General features: G+C 40.7%; 1 protein-coding gene across 1 annotated transcript; it reads left to right on the top strand.

Moving 5' to 3' along the window:
- Positions 1 to 100: 100 nt before the first annotated feature.
- Positions 101 to 9,819, top strand: LOC106809539. The gene is made up of 9 exons (XM_014812636.1): positions 101 to 237; positions 3,651 to 3,719; positions 3,982 to 6,291; positions 6,498 to 6,662; positions 7,926 to 8,095; positions 8,377 to 8,472; positions 8,763 to 8,882; positions 9,101 to 9,188; positions 9,390 to 9,819. The coding sequence occupies exons 1-9, from the start codon at positions 217 to 219 to the stop codon at positions 9,717 to 9,719; spliced, it is 3,369 nt and encodes a 1,122-aa protein (XP_014668122.1). The 5' UTR covers positions 101 to 216; the 3' UTR covers positions 9,720 to 9,819.
- Positions 9,820 to 10,940: the final 1,121 nt, after the last annotated feature.

Below are 10,940 nucleotides of genomic sequence, written 5' to 3'. Positions count from 1 at the left end.
ATATAATATCTAAATAGGTTTTAACTAAAATTGTCACCATGAAACTGGATTTGAAAAGATCACATTTGAGATTTGAGTCAATATTTCATCAGTAGGTCTGGTGGCCCGTGGTGGGAAGTTTAAGCGCTTGTTGTTTATCATTCGAGCGGTGATATATCATAATTAAACTTTTACTTCGCAACGACGACATAACGCCAATCGCCAAATAACATAACAATGAACAGCAGTGAAACCGAAGTAAGATTATTACGAGTAACCATGACGTATAATTTATTTGTGCATTATAAATCACGATTTCTACCAAACGGTAAACCTATCTGAAAAAACAGTTGAAACACTCACTTCACTTAATAGCTCACTTCGACTCGTAGGGTCTATGTCCCCCTGACCTCTGTTTGACCTGGCTCGTTTAGCTATTTCTGACTAACCCTAACCCTAAACCCTATATATATAGTTAGTGCAGAAATAGCTAAACGAGAGGCGCAGGTCAAACAGAGGTCAGGGGGGCATGGGCCTTTTCATTGGACAAAAACATTGTTGTTGTCAAGTAACAAATTAATATTAATAATAGTAATTTGTTCATCTTTCATGACAAAATTAATATTACAATCTTTTTTGATCCTCTATAAATTTGTTACTGTTGAGCAACAACATGAATGTTTTTGTCGCAGCAAACCATTGAAGCTACCCAACCGCGCCCACTAGTCTCCACGTGCCGAAATACATAAGTATCGCAGCTGACTGGCGCTTGCTGCAGCGCCAGCGCAGAAATGGCGCCGTTTAAAGTCGCCAAATGCGAATGTTCGTTCACAAAGCAAATACCGCACGTATACCTATTGCAACAGATTAGTTTAAGCGGCTTAAAATATGTTTAGTAGGGCGGTTATAGACTTAAGACAGAATTCACGCTTCAGATAAAGAAAGGCATAATGTGTCGTACCACAGACGTTTTAATAGCCTGCGAATTAGGCGGCAGACATAAGTTGGCTCGCTGAGGCGCATCACCCTAATATGGGCTGGTTCTATGCCCAGCGCAACTTACGTGGGCGTATGAGTACTAGAGCTAGACCTGGCTTTGCTTACACTCAGTTTTATATAATATTTTAATTATAATAAATAAAAGGGGTCTAGCATTTTAACTGCCATAGCAACTGTACTATACTGTATAACACAAGTCGTCTATACGCACACACGTATTTTTAAGCCAGATATCGCTAATTTACATTGTTATAGATTACATTACAGCATTCAACGGCTACAGAACAATTTGAACGGCGGTCCATGACACCGCCGCAACCAGTGCTGGCACGCCCGAAAAAGTGCATATTTGACAATTTATTTTTGGGAGCGTATATCAGACCGGGGCTAATCACAAAAGTGGCAAATTATAATTTTATACCTTACAATGCTATTAAACCGAAGATATTCAATTTTAAGGGCAAACATTTATCTATATTATAAACTGAAACTATAAGTGCTGTTTATCGAAGATATTACAATCCTTTGTTTGCTTTTACAATGAAAAGTAAATAAGAAACACACCACTCAGGTCTGTACCGTTGCGCTGGAAAGTGGTTGTTTGGCGCAACTTCATCAGATTCGTGAGCATAGCTTGTGGGCCACCGCGTTGGTAACAAACATGTGAGTCGTTAGTTTTAAAACATTTAAAAAAAATATTTTCTAATGTGATTAAACAATGAAAACTTTTTATGTAGCGTAATTATACGAGCCTAAATTAGCTGAAAATAACCCTAGAACCTAGAGTAAACTCTCCCTTTAATATATATAAATATAATATAGTAAGGGTATATATTATATATATAATATAGAGTGTTTTATCATATTATAATTTTATAATATTTTTAGCTCATTTGTTGTCACCCAAATTTGGTAACAATTAACATATCTGACATCTGTAACTGTTTGCTATAAATTTTAAATATCCATGTATTATACTTATAATTTATTCGTGTACTCGAATGCCTGTATATAGTATGCATGTTTTAAAATTGTTATGTACTGTTTTAATTATTGGTCTACTTATGTTAGGCCGACCAAAAAATTACCTTTGGTTCGGGTCACCCGCCCGACTTCACATTTCGGAGTAATAAAATGTGCGACTGCGGTCACTTTTAGAGGGTTTCAAGAACAAATAAAATTCAAAGATACCGCCTGCCGATCATACATATTCAAATATCCGACTCTTGTCATTTTATTTACCTAAAGAGAGTTCCAAAATATTTATAAACTTCGTTGGCGAGAAGTGAAACAGTTCGTACCTACGTTTCCTACAACGTGAAACAGTCGTATAGAGCCTGGCGGGCCTACTTCATAAACGGAGCCGAAGGCGTATGGCGCGGCGGCCGCTTTGATGTACGCGATCGATCGCGTACTATATATAGCATACGCATGCTATCGTGCTATACGCGGCCCCAGAGCCGTTTACATTTCGGTTACTCGCTCGTTCAAAGGGACGATTAATCGAGCTCCGTTTTTGGAGCGATTCCTAACACTACTATCCAGGGGCCGGTTTCACGAAGCATACTTAAAGTGATAGTAGCCTCTAGGATTTTACTGCATACAACTGTACTTACTGTATAACAAATCGTCTATACCACACAGTATTTGTCACCAGAATACTTAATTAATTATTTACACATCAACGCTACGAAATTTGAACGGCGCCATGACACCCGCGACCGTGCTGCCACCCTGAAAAAGTTGCGTATTTGCATTTTTATTTGCAGGTAAAATGACACAGAAGGCATTATATGCACCAAAATGCAATTATATTTATACCTAAATGCTATTTAACCGAACGATATTCATTTTAGGGCAAATTTATCCATATTATGACTGAAACTATATGTCGTTTATAAGATATTACAATCCTTTTGCTTTTAAATGAATAAATAAGAAATACCCTCGGTCTGTAGCCCTTGGCTGGAAAGTGGTTTTGCGCAACTTCTCAGATCGTGCGCTTTGAGTGGCGCCACCGTCGTTGTAATCAAACTGTAGTCGTTAGTTTTAAAACATTTAAAAAAAATATTTATAATGGTGATTGAACCATGAAACTTTTTATGTAGCGCAATTATAACCTAAATTAGCTGAAAATAACCCTAGAACCTAGAGGCTACTGTTCCTTTAAGTATTTAATCATGATTAAACCACTAATCATGAATAACTTCCCATACTTAAATTGAAGTGACTGTTTCACGAAGCGTAATTAACTTTAATCATGATTAAGTTAATCACAATATTTAATTCCTTTTGTTGCATGGGTGACCTACCGTTTTTATGGCCTATGACATTTTTATAGGCCTAGGACTATGAAATTTACTTTCCACCTGTGTGCGAAGAGTAGTTGATTGGTATTTCCCCTGCTGCATGTTGCGTCCAAGCAAAAACTTATACACTCGAATATACCTGTGAATTTATGGTGCCCCAATTCTACAACATTCTTGATACCCCCTCGACTTCTCATGGTTCTGGTCATATGTGAACTTATTTGGAACTAAAATACCGTAGATGTTGTTACGCACGACTGCGATTTAGAGTTTATCAGCAGAGCAGCAGCCATCAGATGAGCACTGTTGCACTGCGACACTTGTTATGCTAATAATGTAACTTATTTTTCTTTGATTTTCCAGGGTACTTCAGTGCTTGAGGCATTGACCAAAATGAAAAAGGTTTTGGCAAAAAAACAAAGAAAGCTACAGGTAAATTATGTTAATGTGTTTCCAATATGACAGATAAGCAACTACAACAATGCATATCTAATGCATGTTAGAACTGCATTTACCAGTTAATTAAATATTACATTTCAAGCATTACATGGTGTATGAATAATTATGTGCAATATCTTGTGGTAAATATTAATCAATGTCTAAGTCAGATAATCCTAATAAAATATATGAGCATAACTCACCTACCTACTCACCTACTAACCTTACTCACTTTGTAATTGTAATGTATCTTCAGAAATATGAAAACCAGAAGCGGAAAAGAGAGCACCGTAGAATAAAGTTGTTGGAACAGAGACAGAGTGCAAACCTGGCTTTACCATGTGAGGTGAATGGTCAGAGACATGCAAAGAAGAAGCCCAGGGTTTCCTTTAACCTGGAGGCGAGAGTGCATACTGTGGGAAATGTTCACTGCCATAGCACACCTGTACCCATCTCCTCACAAGAATTACCCTGTCAAAGCTGCCCAATGGATCCCCAGGAGGAGATTTGTGTGGAGCCTCCTTCAAAAGTGCAACGTGTGACTCTTGACAAAAGGGTTTGTAAAAATACTTTGCATAACAGCATAGAAGCTAAAAGCATGGCTTCTGAGCAACGAATTGCTGACTCTGAGAAAGATGCGTGTGATTGCCAAGTTTTATTGGATGATACTACCTCTAACAGATTACTTCCACTTACTGTTGTTAACAAAATATTTGAGTACAATGTTAGTGATATAGAAAATATACCCGACACGCTCATGAACAGCACCAGGTTAGAATTCCCATGCACAAAGTTAACAGTCTGCCACAGTAACGGTAATGAACAGTCCAGTAGTGAGAAAAAAGTAAAGATGACAAGCGAAATTCCTTGCAACGACAATCTAACATGTGGTCTCAACCCTGCAGGTGATGACTTACGTATTATTTATAATTCATTTAGTGATAACACTGCAGAGCTTTGTGATGAAAATCAATCAGTAGAAGTGAGCAACATGCCACTTAGCGGTGTGGATGCGGCAGCACATTATTCACAGCATGGAAGTAGTGATTTGCATGTCAAATTCATACCCACAAGTCGGCAGAAAAGGCGAGGTAGGAAGATATCAGACATTCCTGTCACTTCCCTCAGACGATCACCAAGGATTACAGAGGTAAAGAACAGCCAACAACGTGGGAGCTTCATTACTGGCTGTGGTAGACTCTCCCCAGAGGCACAAATTGCCTTCTTTTTTCATCCAAACCTTTCCCGACAGGACTTGACGCAGGAAATTAATTTCAAACTCCCAAAGTGTGAGTTTCATGAATTGATTCGCACAAAGTGTGCTGAGGACAAATCATCAATTTCAAAACGAACTGATGAATCAATGAGTACGAGAAAGAAAGTGAGAGCTATGGAAAATGCACCCACAATATACCCGCATCTAGAAATGGCGTCGAACACAGAAAATACTGAAGCTGGCTGTCATCAGTGTAGTAAAAATAAAAATGTGACTGGAACAATTGAGAAGCGGTTAGTTCCTAATGACGCCACTACAAATGTAGAATTGAATATAATTTCCTCCCAACCACGTGCAGCTAAAAGTCCCATGCTCAGTGGTTCTACTAAACACCAAAGCCATGTAGGAGCCACACTAGATTTGTTAGGTGTTAGGTTAACTTCAGAATCCCAAGGTTTTCAGGTACCGAATAGCATGAGCAGGGGAACGTCGGGTCAAGGACAGCAGCGAGTAAAAGTACTAAGCACACTGCCGCCACCTGAACAAGATAGCACTGGTCATTGTGCGCCACTTGTAGCAGATGACACAGCGCACATTGTTAGTGGGAATGACACTTACATAACTGCTTCTCCGAGCATTCTCGAAATCGTGGGAAACGAAGCTGGTGATCCTGAAGTGTTTGTCAGTCTTGAAAGGAAAGATGCCCCACAAGAGTCAAATGTCAGAGATGTGAAAAATTCTAGTTTAGATTTGATTGATGGTAGCACACCTGTTCTATCTCCCTGCATGCTGGCCCTGACACCAAAAACTGAGCTGGCAGATGTTGGTGCCAGTGGAATGCCAGTGGATCAAGAAAATGGTGAACTTTTTATTCAGTGTATGGAAAGCACATCAGACAATAGTATGCAAGCATGTTGTACAAACTCCCTACGTTATATCCCACCAGACAGCTGTGAACATGAAGAATACATTGAGCTATCTTGCCATGCTACTGCTAGGCAATGTCACACGCCTGTTGGAGAATATGCGGTTAAGGTGAGGAGCAGTATTGCCGATTTGTCAGGCAGATCAGCCAAGATAGGGCCGAGATTGCAAATTTCCCAAGAAACGAACACGATCCCTTACCAGCCAGTGGTCCAGGGATTTGAAATGAATACCGACCAGGCCAACACAGGTGCATTGTCCTCTAATGTGAATGTTGGTTCGCATCCATCGACAGCAACGGTGCAATATGGAAGGAAAGCTGCAAGAGCAGAGGATGGTGATACGTCTGCTATCTTCCCTGCTGCTAATGGGAAGGAGGTGGACGATTGCGCGTGTACATGCTGGAGGCTCACCGAGTGCTTAAAGGTAAGAATGTATACAGAACTGGTAAACCACTGCAGGAAAAATGATAGTGTACTCTAACTACTCTTTCATCTGTGTCGAATGAGCGAAAACAAAATTTTAGCTATAGTGGGGTTCACGTTACAACTGATTATAAGGAAAATACCTAGATAGTTTTGCAAGGACTGCATAACATTGCTGATAATAATTTCACGTGACAAATGTTTCAGGCAGAAGAAAAAGACCAGACAGTGATTGGCGTTTGCATAACACAGCTGGACAGATCTGCTAATGGGGCTGCAATAGTTGCAGTGGCGTATACACAGAATTCACTAACAGCCTGGGTTGGCAAAGTTGAAAAGATGCAAGAGTTTGCTCGCTGGCAGAGCAATGAGGTTTGAAATGTTGATCAGTTTGTGATATTCTTATGTTTTCAGTATCTCTATCCTAAATGTTCAGTACTAGAAACAATGGAATCTGATGGGCTTGATGCAGATTTCCCAAAGTTACCAAAGTAATGCCTTCTAAAAAAATGTTCATAGTGCAAAATTCCATAACATGAGCCCTGTTTTCCTATTGGCTTCCATTATTAGCTCATCTGACATAGTCAGATGCAGCTTGTAGAATCGCATGATCGTCCGTCCGTCCGGTCGTCCGTCCGTCCGTCCGGTCGTCCGTCCGGTCGTCCGTCCGTCCGTCCGGTCGTCCGTCCGTCCGTCCGTCCGTCAACAGTTGGGCACAAATCTTAACCGCTCGACGTACGGTCACGATATTCGGGTCGTTGGGGGGGATCGTCAAAACGAGTTGGGATGTCGAAGCTGGGGGTCAAAGGTCAAAGGTCAAGAGGTGTAAAAGAAGGGGGAACATTCACTCCTTAACTTAAGGTATAGGGAGGAAATGCAGAATTGCGGCACAAATCTAAACGGCTCGACCTATGCTCGTGATAGTCGGTGTATAGCATCATGGTAGGAAAAGCCATCACTGTGCCGAAATTGGAGGTCACAGGTCAAAGGTCAATGGGCACAGGGCAGATTTTAGACATTTTCTGAGGACATGGTCTGACGGAGCGATTGAAAAACTTTTTTGTTTCAGCGGTGACCTAGCATTTTTATGGCTTTATTGAAAGGACCATGAAATGTCCCTTCTGCTGACATGCGAAGAGTAAGTGTCGGATAACGTTTTGACCCTCAAGAGGAGGGTTAAACATGGATTTGTTGACTGTTAACAAAGGAGTGAACTGCTTTTGCTATTAGAGCCCCCTCCCCCACCCTCCCCCTTCCCCCTCCCCCACCCCTCCCCCCACCCTCCATCTGCGATAGTGGGCGTGTCCTAACAATGATGTGTACGCAACTGCGTGTCTGCATATCTGCGCCTAACAAATGTGGTACTACGCACGACTGAAATTTTACGTTTATAATCGTAGCAACAGACCTCAGATGAGCCCAGACGCTCTGCGGCTCTTGTATAAGTGTAAGTGCTTTCCTACAGGAAGATTTTCGGCAATGAGAAGTATGACAAGCACAATTTTGAATCTGGAGTTTAAAGACTACGATTTATTGGTTCTGTACAGGCAAGTTTGAGTAACCCGAACTTCAGTAATGTTCATGGGGTACTAGTATGGTAAGATACTGATGTGCGACATTGCTCCGTTCTTTTAGGGTGAAGTGATACAGGAGTGTCGTCTGTTACCCACGTGTTCAACGCCAGTCATCATTGCTCACACTGACTGCGAACAGGGAACTGTGGTGAAGTTGCTAGTATGTACTGAGCCAGGATTCTTCAGTGAGGCTGCCGTGCTGAAGAACAGTGCTGCCACCCAGCAGGACAGGTAGGCGTGAGTGGTAGGACAAATAAGAATAAATTAGAACTCATACCAATTAGTACTTTACACATTACCAATAATTTACTCAGTAATTATAATAATTGTGTTTGGGCCTGAATAGAACCTTATGTGAATGTGAACTAGCCAACTGATTATATTTTAACATTTAATGCATTTTGTAAATCATGTAAATTTTTACTTTACCCAATTGATTATGTATTTGAATAAGAATTCTGTTAATGAAAAATAACTCTTTGTAAAGATCTCTTAAATTTCTGGATTTTTAGCCACCACAGTATTTCGTGTGTCATGGACAGCAGAGATTTTGTAGTGGCATTCTGCAGTGACAAGACTATACTTTTAGTATACAGTTTTAATTCGAGGTAACAACCCCATTATTTTTTACACAATTTCTCATTAGCCTAAATTGCTGTATGTTGTATTTTCTGCTGGCTCTTAAATTACTGTGATAAACAGAATGAAATAGCAATTGTCTCTCAATAGTATCCAATAGCTTTCATTCTGCCCAGCAGTAAGTCGATCTCCATAAATAATATACCAATCACTACATATAAGTATTGGTGCATGTGTGAATGAGTGATCTGCACGTGCCTGTTTAACTACCTAATAAGTAATTGTATGTCCTTGTACAGTATTGCATGTAATTTTGTAGAGATTTGTCTTGTGAAAAAAGAGAGCTAACACAAGTGGTGGGCTCACTGACAACTTTATGCAAGATAAAACAGCTTGATGGTGGAATACTTGGCCTACTAGGGAAAAGTGTTTATTTATGGTAAGTTGCAAAAATATTTAGAGAAAAATGAGATAGTTGCCCAAACTAAAAGCCATTTGATGACAAATTGTTAAAAAGTCGTGATGTTAAAATAAATACTGTTTACAAGACACTTGAAAAAAGAGGAATGGATTAGCAGTACAATCGTGTGGTTAAACTGGGTTAGCTTTCACAGGGACGGTAGAATCCCCTGCTTTACGTATTGCATTCGATTGCAGGAATACAACAAGTGGAGCCATGGTAAAGGAATTTTCAATGAACCAACACAATCTATCACCACCATTGCTTTTTGCAAAGGAGGAAATGGTAAAATGATTATAAGCATTGACTTATCTTTCAGTTTATTTGAAAATTTCAGACTCACTTTTTGTCTTAAGTTAACTTAAGTGGAAAATTTAAAAGGACAAAACCTGATACATAAAAGCAGTACAATGTGTTTAACTCATAACATTCATGTTAGTTACAAGTTCATTCTAATATAAACGGGAAATCTTTCGTTCATTCCAGGGCTTTGTGTTCTTGCTAACTTCGTTAGCGGATGGAAGGTTTGGGTTGCTGGCAGTTGGAGACAAGTTGACAACTCTGCTGGTGACCTACGACCACGAGGTCACGAATATCGCCGGCAGAACGGTGGCCTGCGTGCTCGGTCACCACCTGTATGCAGCATGGCGAAGTCTGCTGCTTGTCTACAACATACTCAGTGGCCAGTGCTTGGCGCGTGTGCAGCTGCAGGACTCTATAACGAGCATTGCCGTCTGTAAGAGCACCCTACTCGTCGGCACCGAAAATGGATGTGTCCACTTTTACAGTGCGCATTACGCATGCAAACTGCAGTGATGAAACGTGCGCAGCACAGCTTCTGTTATTTCATCGCCACCAAAGTGCGTTGGTCATGCAGAGCTGGTCTAGGAATAAAAGTTGGAAATGCATTTTTTAACTTCCGTGTTTATTACTATAGTTGTAAAAAGCTGACAGCCTTCATTATATGTATGAATATTGAAAATAATAATGCAGACACTACTCGAGGGCGAAAGGGTGCTGAAGCAACACACATGCGGTCATTTCCGTTAAACACTGATGTTTTGTCCTTTCGTCTGTTGGAATAAAAAAAATTGCTATACATTTGAAAAACAAGTGCCGCAGAGCGACAGCGCTCAACTGACGTGTACTGTAGCCGGGTATTCTTCAGATAAACTCACTGGCAACCGAATCAAGTGCGCCCTCCCGCCAACGCGTTCGCGCTCAGAGCATATATCTAGGATACTACTAATACAGATCTAAAATCTATGATAGCTAGGCTTTGCTATACCGGTAGTACAGTAATAAAGATACAGCTGTGTAACTTTAATGACTTCGCTATATGCGGGGGATATGCATCAAGCGTGAGCGTAGTGGTGGTGGTGGGGGGAGGGTGGGTGGAGGGGGCTCTAATAGCAAAAGCAGTTGCCGCGAGATGGCGCGTGCAAGTGTCATCAATAATCAAAGATGGCATCGCCCTTCGTGAAATCCTACCGGCTAAAATCCAAGTATATTCAGGCAGGCGAGAATTTCGCTCAGCTGTGAGTTAACACATCTGCATTGCAGGTTGCCAGGCAATAATTAGGATTAGAATAGTGCCAGTTCACCCCTATGCATGCGTAATGGGCTGGCCCGTGTTTTTGCCTACCCAAGCGAGCATTCAGGGTGCTACTCAGGGTGCTAATAGTATTACAGACTGCTTTAGAAAATAATATGATTTAAGGAGCGTAAACCTTGTTCAACAAATATTTGCCTTTGCAATTGAACTGTGCAACTGTAGCCTCACATCCACAAAGCAGCAAAAGCAGTTCAGTCCTTTGTTAAAAGTCTACAAATCCATGTTTAACCCTCCTCTTGAGGGTCAAAAAGTTATCAGACACTTACTCTTCGCACGTCAGCGGAAAGTACATTTCATGGTCCTTTCAATAAAGTGATAGAAGGTAGGTCAGCGCTGAAACAAAATCGTTTTGCACTCGGTCCCTTAGACCAGGTCCTCGGTTAGAAAATGTCGGATATCTGACCTTTCCTCCACTGCCCTTT

The sequence above is a fragment of the Priapulus caudatus genome, unplaced genomic scaffold (assembly GCF_000485595.1).
Source record: "Priapulus caudatus unplaced genomic scaffold, Priapulus_caudatus-5.0.1 Scaffold362, whole genome shotgun sequence".
In the NCBI taxonomy this organism is placed as follows: domain Eukaryota; kingdom Metazoa; phylum Priapulida; class Priapulimorpha; order Priapulimorphida; family Priapulidae; genus Priapulus; species Priapulus caudatus.
This window is presented reverse-complemented; position numbering and strand designations above follow the sequence as displayed.

Bases quoted from the DNA above. Each gene is read 5' to 3' on its own strand.
- LOC106809539 (XM_014812636.1), top strand. From the start codon at position 217: ATGAACAGCAGTGAAACCGAA. The intron at 6,292-6,497 runs GTAAGAATGTAT...CAAATGTTTCAG, and splicing joins GGCTCACCGAGTGCTTAAAG to GCAGAAGAAAAAGACCAGAC. The intron at 8,883-9,100 runs GTAAGTTGCAAA...ATTCGATTGCAG, and splicing joins GGGAAAAGTGTTTATTTATG to GAATACAACAAGTGGAGCCA.